General features: G+C 36.3%; 3 protein-coding genes across 3 annotated transcripts in view; 2 read left to right on the top strand and 1 right to left on the bottom strand.

Moving 5' to 3' along the window:
• Positions 1-3,365, top strand: part of LOC108974335 (heat shock 70 kDa protein cognate 4) — a 5,675-nt gene extending 2,310 nt beyond the window's left edge. The window contains exon 2 of the mRNA XM_018942082.1: positions 1,326-3,365. Within this exon, the coding sequence (XP_018797627.1) occupies positions 1,326-3,287 (1,962 nt within the window). The 3' untranslated portion in view covers positions 3,288-3,365. The remainder of the gene's footprint in view (positions 1-1,325) is intronic.
• A 1,146-nt stretch (positions 3,366-4,511) lies between these two features.
• Positions 4,512-9,038, bottom strand: LOC108974336 (putative ammonium transporter 2). Its single transcript, XM_018942083.1, has 5 exons — positions 8,761-9,038; positions 7,662-7,947; positions 6,149-6,294; positions 5,566-5,815; positions 4,512-5,502 (listed from the first exon to the last, which is right to left on the bottom strand). The coding sequence occupies exons 1-5, from the start codon at positions 8,918-8,920 to the stop codon at positions 4,575-4,577; spliced, it is 1,770 nt and encodes a 589-aa protein (XP_018797628.1). The 5' UTR covers positions 8,921-9,038; the 3' UTR covers positions 4,512-4,574.
• A 2,171-nt stretch (positions 9,039-11,209) lies between these two features.
• On the top strand, positions 11,210-23,114 carry LOC108974424. The gene is given in 6 exon segments (XM_018942250.1): positions 11,210-11,385; positions 13,712-14,120; positions 14,213-14,794; positions 15,389-17,132; positions 17,792-19,152; positions 19,359-23,114. Coding segments are annotated over 6 exon segments (4,218 nt in total). The 5' UTR covers positions 11,210-11,345; the 3' UTR covers positions 19,441-23,114.
• Positions 23,115-27,276: the final 4,162 nt, after the last annotated feature.

Below are 27,276 nucleotides of genomic sequence, written 5' to 3'. Positions count from 1 at the left end.
AAACAAATTAGGCTGTACTGTGTGTATGTAAACTTTCTTGATGCGTTTTTTGGGGTTTTTCTCTTTCGCAGCGACAATGCCAAGCATAGGGGTAAATTTAACGGGATTAAGATAATGCATCACAATGCACGAATGTTTATTTATCTATTTAGCAAAAAAAATCAGTCGAATGAGACTAGAAAATGTATGTGCGAAAATGTTTTAGTTAAGAATAAAGGGTGTATGTAAACTTCATTGGTCCACTGTAAGTAATTGAAAAAATATTTTACCTTTTTTTCTAACTGCTTTGGTTCAAATATTTTTAGCAAAGAATATTTTTCTCTACGGTGTCCGACTTTGGCTTGGAGCCACTGTACATATGTACATGGCGTGAGTCTACTTACCGTGCGTTTCTGAACTGTGATATAGTCTCAAGTCTCTAAATTTGAGATTTTAAATTAGAGACAATTTTTGAGACTTGAGACGATTTTGCTATTCTGTAAGTGACAGTCACAAAATCTATTACATTTAATAATTCAGAGATGTTTTTAAACTTGAATGAAAATAAATATGTCGGTAACAAATATTATACTTTCTATAACATAGTCAAAAAACATAATTATCAATAAATATGTTGAGTTTGTGTCCTAATATTTACGAAATTTATGTTAAACTGATTTATTTTTAACCTTTTCGGGTTTGAGTTGCCTACAAAATATAAAAAACGACAATCGATTAATATGTATGATGTGATTCTATTCAGTATATTCAAAATGGCAGACAAGAGTTCTTTTTGGGTTTGTGACCTGCTCACTGACCAGGTCTCAAATTTGAGGCAATATTTTGTGACTAACGCTCAAGACTGTTTAGTGAATAGTAACTGGTCACATATTGAGATTTTACCTCAAAATGTCTCAATTGGAGACTGGTTATAGAATCCCGCTATTAGTCTTCGAATTTTTATACTTTTATTAGTTATGTGAGGTTTCATGACTGATTGTCGTTGTAAGCGTGTTTTTTTATCGGTTGGAAATGCTCCTTTATTTTTAATATCCAAAATATATACTGTTTTTAGCACAAAAAAAATTTAGTTTAATATTTTTTTTATACATATATTAAATTTTTTTTGTTTATAAATGACTTGTCTTAAAATTTTTAATTTATATAGTTTCACAATTAATTATTTCGCGTTTTCATAGCTTTGTAATAAAAACTATTAAGGGATGTTACGTGTATGTAATATGTACACTTTTAAAATTAATTTTCAGTATTTTATGTGTAAACAGTTAAGAGATGAAGTGCGTTTGTGCAAAGAACTGATGATATATTTACCTTTTTCATTTTAGATGTCTAAAGCTCCTGCTGTTGGTATTGATTTGGGTACTACCTACTCTTGCGTGGGTGTATTCCAACATGGCAAGGTTGAAATTATAGCCAATGACCAGGGTAATCGCACCACCCCATCATATGTTGCCTTCACCGAGACAGAGCGTCTGATTGGTGATGCTGCCAAGAATCAGGTTGCCATGAACCCCACAAACACCATTTTCGATGCCAAACGTTTGATCGGTCGTAAATTCGATGATGCTAACGTGCAATCAGATATGAAACATTGGCCTTTCGAAGTGGTCAATGTTGACGGCAAACCAAAGATCAGTGTCTCCTACAAGGATGAGAAAAAGACTTTCTTCCCTGAAGAAATCTCATCTATGGTGTTGACTAAAATGAAGGAAACCGCTGAGGCTTATTTGGGCAAGACAGTTACCAATGCTGTTATCACCGTGCCTGCTTACTTCAACGATTCTCAACGTCAAGCCACCAAAGATGCCGGTACCATTGCTGGTTTGAACGTATTGCGTATTATTAACGAGCCAACTGCGGCTGCTATTGCCTACGGTTTGGACAAAAAGGCTGTTGGTGAACGCAATGTGTTGATTTTCGATTTGGGTGGTGGCACTTTCGATGTGTCCATTCTCTCAATCGATGATGGTATCTTTGAAGTTAAGTCAACCGCCGGTGACACACACTTGGGTGGTGAAGATTTCGATAATCGTCTCGTCACCCATTTCGTTCAGGAATTCAAGCGCAAGCATAAGAAGGATCTTACCACCAATAAGCGAGCTCTACGCCGTCTACGTACCGCATGCGAACGTGCAAAGCGAACATTATCTTCTTCTACTCAGGCCAGTATTGAAATTGACTCTTTGTTCGAAGGTGTCGATTTCTATACCTCCATCACTCGCGCCCGTTTCGAGGAATTAAACGCCGACTTGTTCCGTAGCACCATGGACCCCGTAGAGAAGGCTTTGCGTGACGCCAAATTGGACAAGTCTGCTATTCACGATATTGTATTGGTTGGTGGTTCGACCCGTATTCCCAAAGTGCAGCGTTTGTTGCAAGATTTGTTCAATGGCAAAGAGTTGAACAAGTCGATCAACCCCGATGAGGCTGTTGCTTACGGTGCTGCGGTACAAGCTGCTATCTTGCATGGTGACAAGTCACAAGAAGTGCAAGATCTGTTGCTTCTCGATGTTACTCCCCTATCGTTGGGTATTGAAACAGCTGGCGGTGTGATGAGCGTGTTGATCAAGCGTAACACAACCATTCCAACGAAACAGACTCAAACATTCACCACTTACTCTGACAACCAACCTGGTGTGTTGATTCAAGTTTATGAAGGCGAACGTGCCATGACAAAGGACAACAATTTGCTTGGCAAATTTGAACTTTCTGGAATTCCACCAGCACCACGCGGTGTCCCACAAATTGAAGTGACCTTTGATATTGACGCCAACGGTATCTTGAATGTAACTGCTCTGGAACGTTCCACTAACAAGGAAAACAAGATAACAATCACCAACGACAAGGGTCGTTTGTCGAAGGAAGACATTGAGCGTATGGTGAACGAAGCTGAAAAATACCGTTCCGAAGATGAGAAGCAAAAGGAAACAATTGCTGCCAAGAACTCGTTGGAATCTTACTGCTTCAACATGAAGGCCACTTTAGATGAAGAGAACATGAAAACTAAGATCTCCGAATCGGATCGCACTACTATTTTGGATAAGTGCAACGAAACCATCAAGTGGTTAGATGCCAACCAGTTGGCTGAGAAAGAGGAATATGAACACCGGCAAAAGGAATTGGAATCTGTATGCAATCCGATCATCACCAAGTTATACCAGGGAGCCGGTGGTGCTCCTGGGGGAATGCCCGGTGGCATGCCTGGTGGTTTCCCAGGAGCTGGTGGTGCTCCTGGTGCTGGTGGCGCTGGTGCAGGTGCTGGACCAACCATCGAGGAAGTTGACTAAACAATTAGTCGAAACAATATTATGCAAACACAAAAATATATGAGCAACAATTCTAAATAAAGCGAATGTTTCAATATATATGTAAAGATTGTATTATTTATCCACAGAAACGTATTTTAATCATAAATGTTTTCCAAAAGGTTACGTAATTGACGTAATTGGTTGGGTTTTTTGATTTTCAAGCTTTACGAAGGCGGTACAGTCGTAATTCCGTCTTTACTGCAGTGGGTAACCGAAAGGGCCCGCTCACTAAACACCTATCGCGAAAGTAATCTGATAACTCTTCTTTCCCCCAATATTGAAGTCACTTCAGGCCTTGCTACTTCCGACCTTCACTCACCAAGTGAGTAGCGGATCACCGGCATGGCTTCTACAAAGTGAACAGCACCACCTCAGCTCTTAGAGTCATAGTTCATAGTCTCAACCAGAAGCCACCCTGTGAGAACGATCTTCGTGGCGTTGGACTCAATCCACATTTCTTACAGGGTTGAAGATGTGGACTATGAACTACATGAGAGGCGGGCACTGTATCCGCACTGTTTCGAGATGAAAATTCTAAATTAAGAAGCATTATAGGGGGCTACCGCAAGGTGGTGTCCTCTGCCCGCTGATGATTGCACGATAACGAAGTCGGGCAATTAATTAGGTGACATGTGTTCAAAGTACGCGGCTATCTCCCCGACCTTTCTCGCTTCTTCGCTGCAGAGAGCCTAACACTATCCCTCACTAAATCGAAAGCGGCCATATTCACAAACTGGAAAAATAAGTACAGAGTTTACCTTAATATTGCAGTCGATTACGTTAAAATTCCTACTGTTAATAAACCCAAGATTTTAGACATGACAGCCTATGCTCTTTCACTCCTCACACGACTGCGATTTTTGCCAAAGTACAGTCGGAATAAAGTCGCCAGCTAGTAGCATGGGGGGAAAGACAAACGTTGTTGGCAATATATAAGGCAATCGGCCGGTCGGTACTTAACTACGCCGCACCAATAAAAGACTTGTCAGAACAGTGTATTCCGGACTATAACGGAATGCCTCCTCATGTCTCCGATCGAACACCTACACAGTAAGACTTAAGGAACTCTTCTCTAAACAGTTTCTGCTAGAGTGTTTTCGTAGTGCTTCGTAGTCCCCTTCTTGAAGCGGGACCGGCTCCTAAGAACATCAAGAGACATTTTTTAACTAAGTTTACGCGGGCCTACCATTGGAAAAACAATAATAATTTTATAAATATCTTCTTTATTGCACGAAATTCCTTAAATACATTTAGGGTGTGCTCTATTTAATCAATCCATGCAAAATTGATATCCTTGTCAATTTGTTTCGTTGAAATCACTGGTAATTCTTTAATGTTCGGATTGTAAAACGCGGGAGTAATTTGAGTATGCACATTACGATCCGGGTCTTTCTTGATATATACCGTTTTTAATTTGTTACTAAAAGTATTGCCAACCGTTTGCGCCTTACGATCGGGCGATGTATGAATCTGTTTGAGTATATTGTGCTCCTCTGTGGCAAATTGCTCTTGCACATGCTTGGGTAAATGTGGTCCCATTTGTTCAAGATATCGCTGCCATTCTAATAATTTATCTTCGGCAGCGCGTAGCTGTTCAATGCTCTTCTCATGACCTGGATTTAGACCAATTGGCTGAATTCCGGCGACTTCTTTGAGGTTCACCTTAATCGGTGCTAATGCGGAAATGGCACGAGACAAACCGATTTGTGAGTGGCGAATTCGGTGTTCCATTAAATCAGCGCCGAGCAACTCTTCATTTGGATCCATGCGTAATGGTATAAATTTGTTGATAATATACAGTAGTAGAAACGTTGAACATATGCCCCAGCAGGCAAGGCATAGTGCCGACAAAGTCTGTATGCCAACCAAGTACCAACCGCCACCTTTAAACAGTCCTGAACGTCCCTTCGTTGTCTCTAACGGTACAGGATTGTCAGCGAAAAGTCCAACCGCGATAACACCCCAAATGCCACAAACTCCGTGAACAGAGCTTGCACCTACTGGGTCGTCGACTCCTAACCGGTCGAACAACGGCATTGCGACAACGCAAAGTAAGGCACCCAACATCCCAATGACTAGTGCCTCCCAAGCACGATATAGAAAACACCCAGCCGTAATTGAGACCAGTGACCCGAGTACACCGTTAATAAGGTCAATAATGTCCATACGACCATCATGACGCCAAAGCGAGTATCTTTGATAAAATGATAATTTTGTTAAATAAATTAATCACAAAATACTACAATTCACAACTTACGCGCAACTTATGATACCACCACCAAATGAACCCATCATAGTCATGACAGCAGCACGTGCAGCGTATTGCCATTTGGCACCACTTACACCATATGTACTGCCGGAATTAAAAGCTAGCCATCCCCACCAGAGCACAAATAGACCCATGCATGCGTTCACAGGATTACCAAGTGGCAGAGGATCGTAGCCGTCTGCGTAGCGACCCAAACGTGGACCCAACATAGCAGCAGATGCAAATGCGGCTGCACCTCCTAATAGCAGAAGAAATTCTGTCAGTATAGGTGACTTTCAATAAACATCCTCCAGCATTCAATTGAAAAAATATTAGATTGAAAACGACTCGATGTGTATTATATCAAAAGTGGATGTAATACAGTTTTTCCACGTCGAAGGTTAGACACTGTCAGCCGAGAGGTTACCATTACTATACATAAAAAGAAAACTTTTATATTCTCCAGCATTGGAGATCATAATACCCCATATGGTAGTCTCGGTTAGGTTCACTACCATTGATCTCTTGTTAGCTTTAGATGCTTCAATAACAATATAATATATAGTAGTGTACAGGGGTTAATCATACTTACCAATTAAATGTACGGGTCCACTTCCCGCTATATCAACAGCTCCAAGATTATTGAGGAAGCCATGTTCACCCCACACCCAACCGGCGGGTATACAGTAGACAGCAGTATTTAATAACGAAAATATACAGTACGCTTTGAAATTGCATCTAAAGTTGAATAAAAGCGCATACACTTATTATTAGGCAAGTTAGAGGTCAAGCACAACCAAACAAATATTTTATATGAACGCACGGTATACTTTATAAGATTGATTGGAATTCAAAAGGGGGTTATACGGGAAATATCCATCCTCATTCTAACATATATTATGCGAGGATGTGTTTGATTCAAATTACACTATACTCAAGGAAACGTCACTATTCAATAAGATTTCATTAAGGTTCTCCCTTCTACAAGTTTGTCCGGAAAGGAATATGACTGAGTCAATTTAAAAAAAGTTATTGAACCAATCGTTACAATTCTTTAAAAACTTTAAAAAAGGGTCAATGCATTGCTGCCAAGGCGATTTCCAAGCATTGAAGGCGTCACGGAAGACATTCTCCGGAATAGATTTGAGAGCCGAGATGCATGCTGCTTGAATCCCTTCCGTCGTTTCAAATTGCTTGCCTTTCACCAGCCTTTACCGGCAAGGAAATAAAAAAAGTCCGGCGAGGCCACATCTGGGCTTTAGAGCGGCTGCGGAGGCATTGGGATCGGCTTCGATGTTTTTGCCTGAGTAACCTTTCGTTTGAGGACTTCCAGGTAAATCTTGGCGTTGATGGTTTGTCTAGGAGGAACAAATTCATGGTGGACGATGCCTTTGGATTAGCTCATTTATCAGCGACCTCTTCCCGGCCCTCCAAAAAGGCCTGGTGCCATTGAAACACACCACTTCTTGCTAAAGGGTTGTAAGCCTGCTTGAACATATCAAACGTCTCTCTCGCAGATTTACGGAGTTTCACTTTGCTCTAACGAACGCTGACCAACTGACCAGCCGCTCATTCGTTAGATAGGAACGGCCTCTACCGAGTCCAGTCAAAGCGCGCTCGCTGCGAAGTACAGTTCCGGCAGAGAAAATTCAGTCCTATTATTTTCCGGACAAACACTGTATACTGCATAAAGTTCACCGCAAGGATACAGGTAATTTGGTTTAAGAGAGATTGATACAACAATACAATCATTTTAAAAATAAAAACCTTAGCGATATCTTGACCCTCACCAGAGCACGGAAATAATTACAATGGGTATAGTAGGGATCGGTATATTCGTTATTAAGAGCATAATTTTAGATTCTTCAACTGAGCCTAGAGGAAGATATTGTCCGATTTTGTTTTGCTTTTGTGAATATAACCAACCAAACTTCAATTTTTTCCGGCATGGTATGACCCATATTCTTGCTTTTATGTAAAAATACTACATATTTGGAATATTATGAGTTACTTAATAATTCTATAAGGAAATATATTTATAGTATACATATATGTACGATGTGCTATACGAAACGTAAAAATTAAATTTGATTATTTCAAGGTACCTTTCTGCCATGGCGCCACTTACAATCGTTGTTGCTGTCGTAGCAAAGGACAACTGAAATAAAAATGCAGCAAAAATTTGCCCCATTAAGGGATCACCCACAGGTGGATCCAGTAGAAAATCTCCAACGGCTATGAATGGATTCGAAAGTGGTCCACGGCCGTAACTCATGCCATAACCGAAGAGCCAGTAGGTAAAGCCGCCAAGTACAATATCAATGACGTTCTTCATCATGATGTTGACCTCATTTTTAATCGACACACAACCCGACTCAAGCATGCCAAACCCTATGAGAGATATGAAAAAAATTTAAAAAATATATAATCCTAGTAGATTCGGCCACGCGTTGCTGTGACTATAGCATACATTAAATATGAATTACGAATAGCGTCGAAAACGGACGGAAAACAAAAATTTTTTAATTTCGAAGACGTGCCTATGCTAACAAATATAAGTATTTCATATTTATGAATTGCTCAGACTGGTAATATAATTGAGATATAAACTATGTATATTGAATAGTATATTAAATTGATTAAACTAAGCCAGAGTGTTTTAATTTTTACCAAATTGCTTCAGTAGCTTAGGAGTTTATCCCGGACCAACGTGACACCTAATTTATATTTATAGGTGTACATATGTATATCCTTTTAGATTTTATAAATATATTCTTCAATAGTATTAGGCCTTATTCGATTCACAAGTTCTTTGTTCGTTATATTTGAGTTTTGCTCTCTTGTAAATAATATGCAGGAGGAATTAAAAATAAAGTTTTTAAGTTGAATTCACCTCAAAAGAGTCTGTGCATATCTTATTTGTGATGTAACATCCTTCTCATCTAAAGTCATAAGAGTCAAACTTGCCATAACTTGCTGAATTCCAGCGGAACTTCCGAAAAATAGTTGGGAGTTTTTGGGATGACTAAAAGGAAACTGCCTCGAACTGTTAAGTTTAACGTTTTTTACGGTACATTTTGTCAATAAATTGAATCTTAACGTTTTAAGATTTCTAGTTAGCGGATCTATGAAAAAAGTTTTACCGAAATCTGGAAACTTGCTTCGAAGAACACACTTTTATCTAAATCTTAGCTTCAAACTTACCAGTTTGCATTGTGAAAATGATGAACGACGACGTCAACACCCAATTGGTATCCTCCACGCTAAGGTCGTATAATCCTGGTATGACATAACTACTGTTGCGTATAATGCCCTTTAACGCAGTGGCTTGGGATGCTGAGACATTTGTCACTTTTGAAGTCATTGTGCCTCTGCGTTTAGGTAAATTTTCATGCTTGAATGCAAAAGGATACTTCTCAGATTTTTTTGGGAATGTCGAAACTCCGCCAACTGAGAATAATGCATGTGTTTTAAGTACTTTACTGACTGTGACTGACAGGTGTTTCGCAACTTTTCTGTTTGCGGTATATTTTAAGTCGCTTCGTGTTCGTGGCTCCTTGTAAATAATGGCTAGCAAATCGTTTTTTTAACTTCACTAACAATAACAACCATTACTAGTTACACCTATGCGGACAACAACAATTATGCATTCACATTTGAATTAACTGCACCAAATTATCGTGGTTGTGCTTATTTGAAAACACAAACCTTTGCACATATGTATGTATGTACATAAGGACGTGTGTTGCGTGATTCGGCCTGAGCGCTACACCCGGTTTTAACAGTGTTTGGCCCCCAGTAAGTATCGGGAAACGTACTAATGCATTTCTGACGTGAATAAGTGTCTGCAATTTATACTTAAAACTACCTCAAATATCAATAATAAATAACTGAAAAATCTCCATTCCTATGAAGTTAAAATAAGCGATATCGTTTTACTTTATCACCGTCTTTGTTTTCTATAGATAGAATAATATAATTATAACAAACTAAATATACTAACCGGTACATACATATGTCTCTACATACATATATAAATATACTATTTTTCATATACATATAATAAGTTTAGCTTAGCTAGCTTAGCGTACTCAACTTAACATAAAAGCCCTCCCAATTAAGCTTGAATTGTCAACAAGTTTGCATGCTAACACCGTTATCGATAAAAGCGCAGGCTTATAAAAAGAGTGTAAGTTAATCTGAAAATCACGTTATTATATAAGTTAAAAGAAAAAATAAATATATTTTATTGTTCTTTCTGAATTAATTCGATTCAGTGTAATATTTTTATGTTTATTGTATTGAATTTTGCTGTCCAATTTCAGCCCACTTCCACTTTGAAGGTATTCTTATTCATTCATCAACATCCGACTTGAGTACATTAAAAGTAACCTACGAATATTTGCATGTATTTATAAATAATTGAATCGGTAAGAGTGTACCTGAAAACTTTTACCGCGTAGATAATATAATATTTATCTATTTGGAAGGAACGATTAAATTAAATTACCCAAAGATTAACTTCGTTCCGTTTGCCCCTAATCGTTCTGGTTTGGCGACTCGACCACCCGTGACGCCAAATTGTTGTTGCATACGGCGAATCGAATTTAACAAATCATTAACGGTTGTATACATGCTGCTGTTCATGCAATTCTATGAATGAGTACAAGTATGTATGAATGAGAAGTCTATCCGAGAAAAACGTTAACTGATTTCTCTTATTTGTCATTAAATAGTAAATTTTCCAGAGTACATACACATAAATATATGCGCATACATATATATGTAAATGTATGTATATATGTACATACATTACAGAGAAATTCCACATAACCGAACACCGACCGTTGCAGTGTTTTTTTTTGTCAAAAATGTGTGTTTAAAAAGTATTATTAGAGTCAGAAGATGCAGCTCAGAACTACATATATTTCTACTGAACTAATAAGTGCGAACCAATGTCAGACTGGAGTGGATGAATGAAAATTAGCCCACTTAGCTTTCTTCTTAAAAAAACTTGCCCAAGACAGCAAAAATTAATAAGAATTTAAAAAAGCGGGAACTATAAATTGTACACAATTTTCTTGACAGATTTGAATACGAAATATCCGTCTGGTTATTGGAACGTACTTATGTATGTCCGATTATGGGAATTGCTTTTGTATAAAATAATAATGAAAACTTTGTGTCCATGAAATTTGTCCAGCTATGAGGAGTGGCCGACTATGGGACTGCCCGTAATGAGAAATTTCACTGTAACTTATTTCGAATTATGTTGAAACTTTCACCGGATATACATATGTATATAAAATTATTTAAATTAAAGCACAATTTTCCACTGTCCTCTAAACTGTTCATGGTGCATTTGCTTAGTTTTGCAATTGTTTTATCCAATCAGAACGTTTGAATATTGTTGCCATATTTTTATGCTTTTATCAGTAATTTTTCTGGGTTTCTTCACAAATCAATAAATTTTCGTTATATTATAAAAAATTAATAGTAATTCTCAAATGGTTGGACTCTAATTTTCTGGAAGGACTTGTTTTAATTACAATATCTATCAATTAAAAAATATTCTTGTTATTTCTTAACCACTTACGCGTGGCAACGCTTGTATATTGTCGCTGTATTCTGAGTGCAGTTGGTGAAAGGAAATATTCGGGGCGAGTGTGATAAAAAATAGGACAAGAAAAATATTTTTGTGCTTTAACTTAAAATTTAAGAACACTGATTAATTGATAATAGATCTAAAATATTTAAAAATTCAAGTAAATTGTGTAAGGTGTGAGATAATGTTTGCTTTTACTGTGCTTGTATTTAATTTCATTCAAGGTAATAATGAAAATGGTATACCACATCAACTAAATAAGTTCATATTCTACATCTGCAAAAAAATTAATATGAAAAGCCTAATAGAAATTTATATATATATTATATGTATATGTTTCTTAAATATATTTATTAAAAAAATAAGTAAATCTATGTATAGGGCCAATCGCTTTCAAATAGTTTTAATTGTGTCAATTGCATTTCATCGCATAATATTCAGCTGTTCAAGTTTTCTCAATACGTTGCAATCAACACCAACAAACGAACGAATGGTCCATGGCCAACGTCAACGGAGTCCCAAATTTATGGGACACCCTTTTCTCAGTCGACGCGCAGTGCCGAGCTGTTCTCATCCTTTTTTCCAATTGTGCTTTGTGTTCATCTTCGCCTATGTGTTCGCTTCTTTGGTGCTCAGCTTCGTCTTGTTTAGCTCCCAATTCTTGAGCCTGTCGTGTGCTTTCGTTTGTGCCTATTCATTTATACACGAAGTGCATCAGGAGCAAAAACGAATGGGTGCTCAAAGTGAAACTGCCAATTGCAGGTGGTTAGTCTACAAAGCAATGCATACAACGATTGCATCTATTCGTGAAAATTGACTTTTGGGCGTTTGTTGGAGTGCATTAGTAACTTCCGCCGAAAATAAGCTTCAATGTATATTCAATGCAATTACATATATTTCTGAAAGTGCATACTGTCGTAAGTGCAGTGAAGTAAAGTAAATGACGTATGTTGTTGTGATAATATTCTGGTTTCATGTATTGCTGTCTCCTTGTTTTCTTTTGGCTTCCTGTTTTGAATTTGTAAATAAGGGCACTAAACATACACATACTTACATGTCCTTCAGGATCTAACAAATAAGTATGTGCAAAGTGTATTCAGTGATGGAAGTTTTCAAATCAACTAAGAGCATAAAGAAAGCTATGGACATAAATAGATAATGGGAAAAAAGTGGCCGCAAAAAAATTGTTGCTAACTGCAATAGGTGGTTTTCAACTTCGTGTAGACGAAGAAGCTACCGACTGACTGTTAGTCATATTTGTCCAATGGACATTAAGCTACCACAAATTGCATCTATATTTATTTCGATTAGTCGCAAAAATGCCGTGTCAATGGTGGTATTGCAAATTCTTACTTCTTTGTGTCTGCTAGAAAATAATTTTTCTGTGAGTATTAAAAATAAAACTTTAATTTTGTTTATAGATATGTGTATGCAAATACGAAAACACATGTTGTTTTACATATCCTTGTTATTTTAGTTATATATATATTTTTTTTATTAATTATTTAAAATTATCGATTTTGTCTGGAACAAAACTATCTAACTTTTTGGATATGAGTACCTAGATTTGTACACATAATTTAATAGTTCTCAGGAACGATAATAATTATATTTTTTTTTATAAATAAAAGCAAAGAATTTGAATTCAATTATTACATATATCAGACATGCGTAATTATCAGTAAAAGTTAGCAGAACATACTCAGATGCACTAAAATCCAAAAAGTTCAATAGTTAGCCAAAATAAAACCAACTAATAATTAGTTTGATTGATTTTGTTTTGGACAAAGGCGATACATTTACACAGTATATAGTCTTTGTTTAACATTTATCCACCGGAATACATAGACATGTTTTACAATTCTTCTATTACGGTGTTGTTAAAATTTTTACGGAAATATACTACATTATACCTTCCTGTACATTTTAGTTAAAATTAACTAAGCAGCCACGGAATGTTATACAGAAATTCTAATAGTATACTGAAGCATATTCTGATATTTGGGATCTTCTATGATACTTTAGCTTCTTTTATTAATATTGAGTTTTCTTAAACGTAACTAACAGTTGTTGACCTCAAAATAAAATTTACTTGTGTATTTTAATCAAATTAGAATTTTTTAAGTTTTTTTTACAATATTATTAATATTTTATGTGAAATTGTTATTAGAAATATGTCTGTATAACATAATGTTATTGCCGTGATTATTTATATAATATTTAGCTGTAATAGTCTTACATTTTATCATTTGCATTTTGCCTATTACTCTTAATTAAAAACAACGGAAATCTTTAATAAAGCAATTATAAAAATTGTATCAGACTGTTAGTATACCATAGAGCGCACGCGGAATGGCCACACCCATTAATTAAAGAAAAATATTGATTGTAATTATTTCATTGATATGGGGAACTTTTCTTGAGGTGTAGTTTTATGTTTCGAGAATTGCCAACGTTATTCATATAGAAATAAGCAGCAGAAAAGCATCGTCAGTTATCACTTATGCGTTAATATCTTGAGTTTATTAATTTATCTTATTTATACTGCAGGTGTAATTTCAGCCAATGCAGCCATTCCCGGTGCCCATTGTCGTGATTACAATGGAAAAATGTACGAAACGGGGATGCATTTTATGCCGGGGCCAGATACATGTCGCCTCTGTGTGTGTGAAAACGGTCTACCGAAGGCCTGTAAAATGGTATTATGTGAAGCATTTAGCAAATGCAAATCTTTTCAAGTAGGCAATGGCAACAGTTGCTGCGAGGTGATCTGTCTTGATGATCAATTCACGGATGGTAGTACTGATTTCGGTATTTGACTGGTGGCTAGTGGCATTACTGCTACACTTTCTTTATCGTTGCTCTTCTTTTTGGTAAATCGTCTGAGACAGCGTAAGATACGTGCACGTGAAAGTCGACAGAATGTCGAGGATCAGCGCAGTATTGTTGGTAGTATAGGGTAAGTATATATACGATCAAACAAGCACACAAAACAATACTTTGATTCATCAGAAAATAAAATTAATTCAAAATTGTTATTGCTCGTTACAGTTATATTGCCGGTAATATGGGTTACATGGAAGGTAACATGAGCGGCATGGATTATTCCTATGGTGGTGGCGCTTCACACTATCCACTATGGAAGCCAGCGGGTGCTTACTTTCCACGTGGGGAGGCGCCACCTCCATACGAAGAGGCTGTCGCCATATCGCAAGCAGAAGCCCTAAGCGCACAGTGCACCGTTAGTGTGGCGACGACAGCGCACCGAGCTATGGGCCTTAATGCTACTGTTACACCGGTCGAATTAAGTGCTGAAATGCGTCGCAACATGCAACAGCAGCAACAACAAACTTTAGTGCAGCAACATGCGATACATATGCATCAACCAACTACATCACACAGTGGTAGTGGTGGAAACTGTACTACTTCGCTCGCCGGAATGCCTAACACGACGCAAGCATTGCATCATCATGTCGGTGCGTTGGCGTCTACGGCACAACCGCAACAGCAACATCATCAACAATCTCACAACCAAATAACGCAAAGCACCACCAATCTAATTAACATCAATATCAATAGCGGCGGCAATGTGACGACAATTGCTACGGGTGAAAATCATCAACCGCCATATAGGTAAGCGCTTACAGGAATTAAGGAACGGTTGTTATTGAAAAAATAATAAAATCTATGTACTTTAGATGGTTACACATAAAATTTTGGTAACATTATTTATTTTATTCATATATTTTAATTTTTTATTTTTATTTGGTTTATGTTTCTTCTATACAGTTCTCAGAACACGAGTACAACCGAGAAAACATTTTTAAAATAAGTAAAAACAAAAATTACTGGAAATATAAATGTTTTTGGACTCTAAATTATTTATGTATTTACGTATGTATTATTATGTCTAAAAACTTGTCATAAGTCATGTTTTCGTGCATTACATTCAAAAAATTCGGTACCTTTACAAAAAAAAAAAACTTTTTAAAACTTTGAAGGAAATTGCCAGATTGTGTGAATAGAACAAAATCTGAGCACATTAATATTATGAAGTTTAGTTGTTAGATTTCAAAATGGTTTTGTTTAACTTTTTCATTTTGAATGATTCAAACACGTTTATGTTACACATTTGAACGTATGAATTTATTAGTTAAAAGTATAAAACTTTCGTTTTTTAAATTAAGTATCGAAGTTAATTTCTATATGGATTATTACAAATTTCAGTGTGCAACACGAAAGTGGTGGCAATGTTTTACAGGAACCACTTAGTCATCAATCGTTACAACAGCAGCCACAATTAATGAATACAACTCACATAGGCAATAGTAGTGGGGGCCGTCTCCACCTGACTGCCGCACCGCCCAGCAATTCAATTTGTGTACAGACTCTCTCAAGTGGTGTGGGTGCTCATCAGCCCCTCAGTCAATCAACGCAAATGATGGGAATAAACAAATCTCTCCACCTGCAGCAACAGCAGCAACATCACCACCAACTTACTGGTGCTAACGTCGCTTGCCAAGCTTTACAGCAGACTATGTCATCCTCAATTGGTTCTACGTCGAACAGTAACGAGTGTAGCTATAAAAATTGTCATCTGAATATCAGCGCCAGTACTGCATTGACTTCGTCATCGACCGTGGGGTCGACTGTGGGCGGATCACAGCAGCGTCGCTCCCAACGTACACTGCCAGTTCAAGCCACTCATGTTACGCAAGATATGCTGCAACATTTTGTTACAATTGCTGATGTGGAAATTAGCGGTAACACCGTTGGGTATCACTCATTGCCGAATGGGAGCGGTGTCGGCGGGGGTGACCGTGAAATGGAGCTGCTCAGTGTTGCTACCGTACCCACGTCAACGCAATATACTGGGTCTCAAATGACGGGGGCAATTTCCACACCCAGTATGGATGTGTTGCCACTGATGAGCGGGGAAATCGCCACAATTTCTAATAATACCAGCGATTCAGTCACACAAACAGCAATAAGCGCAGTCTCTGGATCACATACACTGCCGACAAATGCGCATACACAAACATTGAAAAGTAACAACAGCACCAATAATAGTAGTAGTCAAAACAGCAAAACACCCTCATCCTCACGCCGTTATCATCGTACTATACCACGATACTTTGCTCTTACCGATCCGCTGAGTGACAAAGAAGCCTATGGCATAAATAAAAGCAAATCAGAAAATAGTTCACGTGGTGGAGCGAGCAGTACTGTGTCGGCTGTAACTTCTACCAAAAAACCCACCTGTCAGTGCCCAGTGCAGCACGTGCCCATGTCATATATGGCAGCCACGCAACTGAGCAATGTCGCACAATGTCCCAGTAACAGTGCTCTTCTTTCGGCCCTAAGTAGCAAATTGAACGCAGCTTGCCAATCAACAGCGACATCTCAAACATCGCTAGTTACATCACATGGCAGCAGCAGCAACGGGCGTTCCAACACTGTTACTACATTGTGTTATCCGCAACGAGTCAAATCCTCTAATAGTCTTCTACAATCGTCAACGAACGACGTCAACAGTTTCGGGGTGGGCAGCTCCTTGAAGCGCACAATGCATACCACTAGCACCAGCACTAATACGTCAACGCTCACCAATAATAACAATAGCAACATTAATGCTACATCCATTTGCAGTTATGATACGAAAATTGCTACAATTTCTAAGCAAGTCGGTGATAGCTCAGCTGCAGATCTAGGAACAACCATAAGTAGTCATCATCATCATGCAGCCCACCATTCCCACCATTCTCATCATGCGCACAGTGTTGTTGTGTTACCTTCACAGACCCACGACGAGAGTATGCCTATAGTTTTGGGGCGTGTACATAAACGATCCATTGGTGAACGGGAGCGCGACCGTGAACGAGCACGCAGTGCCAGTAGTGGGCGTGCCAGCAGCAATAGTAGCTCACACCAGTTGGAGAATAGCGCTGCTACAATTTACTTGAACGGAAAGGTGAGTGATAGATCAGGCGAATAAGTAATTCCTAATGAAAATTAATATATATATTTAATACGCAAAACTAATTGAAATTTGTATGGTTATGTATACCTATATCATAAGTGATAAGAGACACGTTTAAGTCTGTCCGTCACATATTCCTTAACATCATAATAGTTGGACCACTGTCACGCCCACAAAACGCGAATAATCGAAAACCAGTAAATTGGCATAACAAGCTTTATAGTTGGTTTTGACGGAGAATATCGGTCAGTGTATGGGATATACAATTGGAATTCAGCGAGGGTCCTTTCCTGATAGTAGTATGTCTGTGTGTGGAACACAGTGTACTAAATTGTACTAAAATCGGATCAGTAGTTTACCTGGACAAATATGACACCTATTTTATATATGTATATATAGAAAAAGATATATAATTATATTGCGTTTATAATATTATGTGTTAAAAGAATTAATTGACTTTTTTCTGTTCAATTTCATAAATTGAACTTCGATATCAATATTGATATCATTTTAAAGCAGGTAGTAATTTAAGATTCTTTGCCTAATATGTGTACAAATATTTGCCGACTGAAATCAATCCTGTGTATGCATATTACGCATGCTACATAAATGGGAATAAATTAGTATTTTTTATTATTTAATCTTATTAGGGCGACGCATACTTGAATTTTCCCCATCCACAAAATTTCAGCAATCGCAATTCACAACAGCAGCAGCAGAATTACCATCAACAACAACGAACCAACGAAACAAATCCTATATTACCACCGAAACTACACAAATCTCTAACGAATTTAAAATCTACAACCAACAACAATCATAGTATAACGACCACAGCAACAGAGATTTCATGTGCTGCTGTTACTATACCCAACCCCACCACCACTGCCACCACCTGTTCGAGTTACACAACCGTGCAAACGGTATACACTCTCAGCAAACCATCCACATCGGCCGCAGCACATGTGAGCCGCAAGGAGCACCAAACTATCCATGAACCAATAAATGGCAACGGCGGCACCAGCAGTTGCAGCAAGAACTCTCCGCTTTCGCTCACTCTGCCGCTTTCGCCGGGGTTAGCAAACAATTTTGGAGGTGTGAGTACAAGTACCAGTAGTGGTTGCGGAACTAGTTCTGGCAACAATACTGTAGGTTCACAAACGCATTCTTCTGAAAAGTCAAGTAAAATCAATTCAAGCACATTTTATCCACTGCAAAATAATCATGTGACATACACACTGCCAAAATATATAAGCGGCAAAGTATCGTTGAATAGCACCATAGCCAGTGTAGTTAGCAAGGTGCCTTCAGTGATCAGCATACCAGTTAGTGGCGGCGAAGTCGATTTATTTGAGAATAACAACAGCTGTGTATACGCCTTAAGTCACAGCAATTCAACAAATAGCAAACATGAACCCACAGCAATGTCCACGTCGAAGAGTAGCAGTTCAAACGGTCGTAGCACAACATTGCCAAAGATTTTGCGTGCCAAAAAACAGCAAGACGTTAATGCTACCAACAATTGTAATAGCAATATTGGCAGCAGCACCATAAAACATAGTACAGCTTCTGGAATCACAACAGCAGCTGCGTCGATATCGTCGGTATCCCAATGCAATATGCCCGTCTATCCCCAACAGTCCACTAGTTCACATGTCAAACCAACCGCAACGGCTAATGCAACAACGCAATTCAATTCCATCATATCTGATGGTGGTGTTCTGTCTTCTGCCAAACATTTACCAGTCTGTACCACTTCGAAGAATTGCCAAAATCCAAAGGAGCATTTTTTGCCAAACGACACTAGTTTGGATGATGATTACTTAAGCGAGTGCGAAAATTGTAAAATTGCGCAGAGTGCCAAATATTATTTAAATGCTGAAGAAGTGGGGGCAATACCACAAGAGACAATGACACTACAGCGCAAATCGATGGACGACAACAAAGAGGAGCAGGAGCAGTCGTATTATCGAATTTCGCACACGCTACCAACGAACCCCAAGAAGAATGCGTAAGTATATTCTAGACTACAATATATATCTTTGCAAATAAATTTTTATAAAAATTTATAGAGACTGCTTCAGAAAACCGAAGCATCGTGTAGACAGCGGCTGTTCGTTATAAATAAATATATTTTATATAATATATAGTATATGTCTTATAAGCTTTTATATAATCTATTTGTTTGTATGTTTTTTTCTTCGTTAATGATTCTAGTCCAGTCAAAAATAACAATCGTGAGCCATGGTTTTCTACAATCCCAGCTAGCTCGTCATCCGAAGAGGATGTCAATGAATGAGATTTAACACATTTTCTTTAAATAAAGAATTACCAAAACCCAAACGCACCAGAAAATACATATACGCACACACAAATACACGTATATAAGGAAAACGGCTTTTGGATTTGGCAAATCAAAAAGTTGGAAGTATGTAAACGACAGTACGAACATTAAATGTAATATCTGCACAGCGGGTAAATCTAAGTAAGTATTCAAATAATACACACATGTATAGAACACACAGTATCTTTGAAATGTATTGGAAGTAAAATTAAGATAACCTTGCAGTAGATACTTACACAATTACAAGTAAAGAAAAGTCAAAAGCTCTTGAAAATACTGGAATAAAAACTTTTTGAGTATTTCATAAAAGAAATAGATACAGGAAAGAATATATTGTTAAATCTTCTTTTTACTCTTCGCACGTTTCATCAGTATGTTGCAAAATAAGGCTAAATGAAAAAAACGTATGGCAAGCCTTTCGACATAACGTATATAATAAGTTAAAATGTTGTTATAGAAAACACAATATATAATTATACAATTAAGAGATACCAAAAATTTAATGCCGAAATTTAATGTATTCTTATGTATAGAAAAACGTTCATTAATTGTGCGCTTCAATTAACTAACAATTAAGACAGGAAAATAGTTTTCGTTGAGCAGATATTCATACAATAAGCTAAGTCAAATCTGCTTGTATTCAATATTTACATGTATAAAATAAAAAATTACAAAAAAAAAAAAAAATAATAAAATTAGCATATAATTATGTTCCGATACGATAGGAAAACATTTGGGGATGATCACATTGCTAGCGGTTCACATTCCAATGGGAACGAAATTCGCATAATTATTTATATATATATACTCGTAGATTTAAATGACGCAAGAAAACTTCTATTCCACTACCTACAGATTTTATTTTGTTCAATGAACAAGAGCGATTTTTGAATATTTTGCAAAAATTGTTTCTTAAATAATCGATAAATCATATATGTATGTATGCGATCAATGCTTAAAAATGGGAGCAGTATTTTGAATATCCTTTCTAAAGTAAAAATTGTATAATATGTCTTGATAAAGCCACAGGAAAATAGTGTATGTGAATGCCAAAAAAGTATAAATTAGCAAATGTATATTGCTTAAAGCATGCCATTTGGAAGCATTAATAATGTGATACTTCCGGCTGGCGCAATTATTTTAGATATTCTCAGCTGACACTTTACAGTGATGCCTTAACCTTGGGAGCATTTCGCTCTGATATTTTGGTGCGATGAATCCGAATATAATATTTTTGACACAGTCTTCATTAGAGAAAACATCAACAAATTAACAAAAACAGTAAATATATTTGAATTTGAAAGTGATTCCAAATATTCATTTGTTATTTATAGATTATAAACAAACTTTTCATGCTGTTATAACAATGTAAATATTACGTTTAAGAACTTTGCCCTGATTATTTCTCTTTCAACAATAATTTTTGTTCTTTGAATTGAATTACTTTTGTGAATGCCACATGCTGATCCATGTTTCCAATACCAGGGTCAACCTATTACTGATCCTTCTTCAAGACTGAATGCTGGTGGTCACTTTTTATTTAGTGTCCACGTGTCCTCCAAATATATGATTGTCTATTTGATCTAAAAATGAAACTCTTTATTTCTACACTCTGTTTACAATAACAAAATGTATGAATATCCTTGTTCAAGTGAAGAGAAAGAAACAAACTATCTTGACAGACTTCTTTCTTTAAGACACAGCTGATATTTTGCCATTATCTACATTATTAAAGTTCTATTACTATACAAGGCACCTTTTTTATGTAGCCCACGTAGTGTGAAATCTCGAAAAAAAAAATATTTTTTATAATTCTTCATCTGCCGACCAAATGCTGTTGTACTATTCAGAAATCTCCGTTCTCCATTGATCTAATGGTGATAGTTTTTCCGCAAAAATAAATGACAATTTGTTCAAAAACGGTACACAGATAGTCGTATTGTTCACTTCTGATGCAAACGTTATTTGTTCGAACAAATCTAGGTCTATAAGACTTATGTATTGCATTCTAAGTAAACTCTATTTTCTCTCCTCTTTTTTAACATTTGTAAATGTAAACATTTAATACTTACACATCTAACCTCTTGAACCCAGTTTCAATTACTTACCTGCCTTTCGGTAACGTGTCATTACTTTCATGCCCACAAAACCATTGCTCGTCTCTAATGTCAACAGAAATAGCCTGTAATTTTATTATTTCATAAAATGATTTGTTCCGTATGTTATCGAAATAAAGTCATATGATAATTAGAATTATCCTACATTTTATCCATAAACATGTCGAAGAGATGTGCGAATATATTCGTAAAAATATAGATTTTTACATGGATGTAAACAAAAATTGTCAATCCTATTAAAAATAATGAATTTACCATACTTTTATAGTTCAACTGATAACGACGACGTATCTAACTGCTGTAAATTTTCTTTCAAAGTCGGTCCTTTAATGTCTATTGTAATCAATTACATTTATATATTGTGCTTTGAAGGAAAAAAAACGCGTAAACTACATTACTTTAAAATACTCCTTGAATAGTCATTAAAACTGTATTGTACGGCTAAGATGTGTGATATGTGACTGATAGTCGGAACTTAGCACTGCATTTATCTGCATATACTCAGTGTTTAAGTCAATTAAAAGTTATCTTGAACTAAGTACATTATTTATCATTTAACATTTATACTAACATGTTTGTTCCATATACGGAATTTGGATGGAGCCTCCCTGTTAATTACCATGGACTGATGGGCGCAGTTTTCGCTTTTTCTTTGTATACAAGATTAAAAATGCTTGTTTATTTTTTTCTAATTCTTTCTTTGCAGTGGTGTTCTTTCTTTACATAAATATTTTTCTCCTATAGAAATAGGATGGTCAAAAGTGAAAATATCCGATTTAAACGACTAAGAAACTTTTTCGAAAAAGTTTGTGAGGGTATCGCTCACGTTACAAAGGTTGTTGATGTTACACTGAATGAGTCCATGTTTAATGACCGCCTTTGCTCCACATATTCATATGTAAGATTTGGGTATAAGTCAAATGACTATAGCTGCAATTCTACCTAAACCTATTAAATATAAAAAAATAATTAAGTGCCAATAAAATAATCCAAACAATGTTCCCACTTACAGAATGATTACAATAAAATGTTCAAACTTTTTCCACACCTTGCAATATATCGCAATTTGCATCAATAAAATATCCATCTGAAATGGTTACATATCGTTCTCGAACAAGAAAAAGACTTTTACTGAACTGTTTGCTTTGGACACGCTTGCAACAGTACCATATGAAACGCATCTTGTGAATAGATTATCACAGATCATCTCCATAATGGATTTTTTAGGCGCGAGTACTCACCCCTGAATCACCGTTGAAACCTTTGTTTACTTTTAGTTTAAAAAAGTTTATGTTTTTTGTTTAAATGGGTGATCGAAAGCGATTAATAATGAAAATCCTGTCCGTGGAACTCTAGCAACCGCACCAGAGCCGCAATAATATATTGTACTCCTCGGTGTATGGCAGCAGCCGTTCGAACTGAAGTGTTTCGATGGCAAGGTCTTCTGTTGACTGTCCCTTGCTCGGCAAAATTGTTTACAAGTCTCATTATGGTCCATCTGCTCGGAGGATTGCCGCCAAACGTGCGCCTATACTCTCTTTGAACCGAAATTACGGACTCCAGTGCGTGATAGCGGCCGACAATCCAAATTCTAGTTTCAGTGTCCCAGTTATCCATTTTTGTTAAATGTAAAAGTCAATCTGCAAAATAAAAAAAAAAATTAACCGGATTCATTAAATAGAAAAAAAGTTATTTAATTTTTTTTGGTGGCGGCTTTCATCAGCCTCCCTATATGCTAAAACAGCAATTTATTAGAATAGCTCAAGCTATCAAGCTAAAACTTGTTCTTGCCAAACTTCAATCCAATCGTTTCCTAGTTTTTGCGCTTTATTTAGTTACCGTTTTCTTAGGAAGAACGATAAAATCGTAGCTGATGAGTTGTAGGTTGGTTTTGCTTATCCTCTCTTGTTGATGCTCCATTTAAGTTTGTATCTTTGTTATTGCAGTGCCAGTTGGGTTATAGCTTCGCCACTGTTGCTGTTCTTGTCTTATTTTGCACAAATTAGACAAGGTGTTCTCCGCATTTTCCAAACAAACACAATGCAGTAGAAATCGAGTTATTACTAGGGCACATAAATATTAACATGACAAGTGTCTCAAATAAAGATACATAACCTAATTCGCGATTTCGATTTTTACTGGAGACCCATGGAAGTCATGTCTAAAAACCGATCTTCTGAATGCATAGCATGACAATACAAATATTTCCTGCCCTTCTCCAATAGCGAATGCGACTTCTATTTGAATCCAGTCGTCAGATTCAGAGCGCAAACTGATTTCGTTCTCTCCCTCCTTGCAGAAATAAAAATATACTTTAATTCGATATTTCGTTGCAATTCCAATATGGAAACCTTAAAAACGAGATTTCGTAATTTTTTATTTGAGGTATTGTCGATACTATTTATTCGGTAGCTCGAAAGTTAAAGAATATGATATTAGGTGGCTATTTCAAATATTAATAAAATACATTTTGCTTCGGGCAGCTACGGCATAATTAATATTTTGTTATTCTAACACAAGTTGTTTGTGCCGTAAGTAACGAATATTGTCAATATAAATGGATTGTCAGAACTTCATTGTTTTATAAAATATCTATCATTAAACTTTTTTTTTTGTTTTAAAGAACACATTGGAAGGAATTAATAGTGGGACGTAGCAGTGTCACTGCTGAAAAAACTTGAATTATTGCCTGGTATTCAACAGTACATACACATGTGGTCACTAAAATAGGTACCACCAATTCTAAAGCTAAATAAGCGATTTTTTTTAAACAATTAAGAGGTTTAATTTTTTTTTTTATAAATTATTAAATTTCATCCTACGGCAGATTTCCTCAAATATTTAAAATGGGGTTCATGGCAGGCGATTGGCTGGCCAATCCATGACGTTAATGTTGTCTTTACGAAACCAATCCTTTACTAGCTTTGATTAATCTTTTGGGTCGTTATCTTGCATAAGCCTTTCTGGCAATTTGTGAAAACCATGCCAATAGAAATGATTGTCTTTGAAGCAAACCAATCAGACAACTATGATTTTCTTTCGTATCTTTGAATCAAAATTTCTTGGCTGCCATTTGTTTTTGACTTGAAAGTATCATCTTCATCCGTGATAATCCACGTCGAGAGTTGTGAAAAATGATCGCACGAAAATGTTCACGAGTTAATTCCATTTTTTGGCCGAGATGACTTTTTTAATTCCCTGTAAATAAAACAATTCGCGATTAAATGACAAAACGTTCTGAGTGATGTTATGCTAAAAAATGTCAAACTTTCCAATGGTAATGTCAGATTGCACCTGGCAACACTTAGTGTTGCCTAGGCCAGAAATATATATAGCAGCCTCCGTAATGCTTATAGTTCTACAAACTTTTGTGGAGGTCTTCAACGTTCTTCATTTCTCACATCAAAATCATCATCTCTGAACTCGCTGATATTAATTAAGGGGATATTCTAGTCTAGAAGTGCTATTTAACGGCATTTTTTAAAGTCCAATAAAAAAAAAACTAAGAATATTTTTACTATCCAATTTTTTATCAGATATTTTAAGAATACAAAAAAAAAATAAAGAAAAAAAAAAAGAAGATTAATTGCGGCGTGGTGGCGTGGCGGGGGTTGAAAATAAGGGTGCGCCCTTCCTGGCACGATTCCAACACTTTGGGTGATCTGAAAAAAAATTTTTTTTTTAATCAGTACAAATGCCGCTATCCCTCTTGGCAAGAGTCACAATTAAATTGTCGGTAGTAGATGAGGTTATTTTTAATGCCAATACCTTCATCTTGTAATTTTTGGGGCTTCATGGCAATCACAACCAAAATTTTCGACCTTCCCAGTAATTTAACACTGTATTTGCATGTTTTGTTTTTTTGTTTTGCGTGTGAAGATTAGGAACAAGTGTTCGTTCCTCAGCTGTACAGTGTCGCGCACGTCCCATCCATTAAGACATTAATATTTATTTTTGTTAATTACACTATTTTCAACTTGACATTTTACGTTAGGTTCAGCATAATAATGAATTCGATCAATAAAATCTAGGTGCCTATTTTAGAGACCACATGTGTACATATGTACACAAAAGTAGGGGCGCAAAGAAGCAAACAATATATTCTTTAAGTGCTTATGGTAGCTTAAAATGTATTTGTTAATGTGGAAATCTCAAAATTATTTTCAAAAATAATGCAAACGAATAAATTTTCCTTAGAAGTATTTTAGTAAAGAATAGTTTTAGACACGTACTTCAAAGAACTGTATATGGTATTACTTATAAATTATGGTAAGGTAGTGATCGAAAGTATGTTTCAGCAACCAGTATTAAGCGGGAAAATAGTAAAACCAAATATAGAAAAAATGTGTGTATACAACTCGTAAAAATCGCAAATAAATGCATTGTTTTCAAATTTTAGAAAAAAGTCACAAATTATCGTTATATAAGTATATTTAAAATTGAATATATACATTAATTGCAATCAAGCAAATTAAGCAGTATAGCAGTATAGGAGTATAGGAATGTACCAAAGTCTTAAAATAAATATAAGCAAATGTTAAATTAGAAAGCCAAATTATGAAAATTGAAGCAAAACGAAAAAGTTTCGAGAAAAATATAAATCGAATTGGATTTAGATGTAAGAATGTAAAAGAACTACCATAACATGTAACATAAAATAATAAATAAATAAATCGAAAAAATCACTTTTCATTAACAGAGCGAAAGATTGGTAAGTCAATCAATATACAACCTCCAATTGCTAAGTAGTTGTTCGGTTACACTCGAATTAAGCCATTTTACTTGTTAAAACCACTCACGTGATCCCCACTTTTACGAACATATGCAAAAAATTATGCGGAAGGTTTTAAGGTTTAATAAACAAGGAGGACTACAAACTGTCCAGTTCCCTCAAAAAAAAATGATATCAAATACCAAGAAATCTCCACATGGAGGTGAATGTAAAATTGGAACATCTGCACCAAAGGTATTTGCTCAAAAATAACCCAGTAAATTAATGATATGAATATGAAGCGGTGTTAACACCATGTCCGCAAGGAACGATCAAATCAAAGCTTTGTACTCACTATAAACGAATAGCACAGTGCAGATGGAGATCAATAACCAACTGAAAGATAACTTAGTAGGTATGGCACAAATATGATAAGTGATAGGTCCAGGAATAGAATTTTCAGGCTTACATGACCACTGGCCGTTTGGAGAACACGCTCACTGGCTGAGAAGCTCTAGAACAAACCAGACAAGGAAAATCTCAGGCGTTTATTGAGATATAACATATCTATGTTTGACACATGTCTCTGTGTTTACCTCGATAAGTCCTTATTTTGTTTTTCTAAAAAAAAACCGATATAAATATACAGTGATGAACAAAAGTATTGGCACAGCAAGATATCTTGACTTTAGCACTGTTTTTTACCATTTATAAACTAAGTTTTGAACACCAAAAGAAAGTCCTTAGTTAGAATGAATAATTATCAATTATATTTTCTTTAATTCATTTAATTATCTCTCACATTTACTTGATAGTAATTATACTTACTGCTACTTCGGACTGAGTAGGCAATTGAGAAGCAAATTCCTCTCTCGACAAACAAAAACCAAACTCTATAAGTCACTCATAATACCCGTCCTGCTATATGGTGCAGAGGCTTGGACGATGACAACAACTGATGAG

The sequence above is a fragment of the Bactrocera latifrons genome, unplaced genomic scaffold (assembly GCF_001853355.1).
Source record: "Bactrocera latifrons isolate USDA-ARS-PBARC rearing strain unplaced genomic scaffold, ASM185335v1 scaffold_55, whole genome shotgun sequence".
In the NCBI taxonomy this organism is placed as follows: Eukaryota; Metazoa; Arthropoda; class Insecta; order Diptera; family Tephritidae; genus Bactrocera; species Bactrocera latifrons.
This window is presented reverse-complemented; position numbering and strand designations above follow the sequence as displayed.

Coding starts and splice junctions, on each gene's coding strand:
- LOC108974336 (XM_018942083.1), bottom strand. CDS start 8,920: ATGACTTCAAAAGTGACAAATGTCTCAGCATCCCAAGCCACTGCGTTA. Junction 6,295..7,661: donor AGTGGCGCCATGGCAGAAAG/GTACCTTGAAAT, acceptor ATTCAACTTTAG/ATGCAATTTCAAAGCGTACT. Junction 5,503..5,565: donor GGTGGTATCATAAGTTGCGC/GTAAGTTGTGAA, acceptor ATTTTATCAAAG/ATACTCGCTTTGGCGTCATG.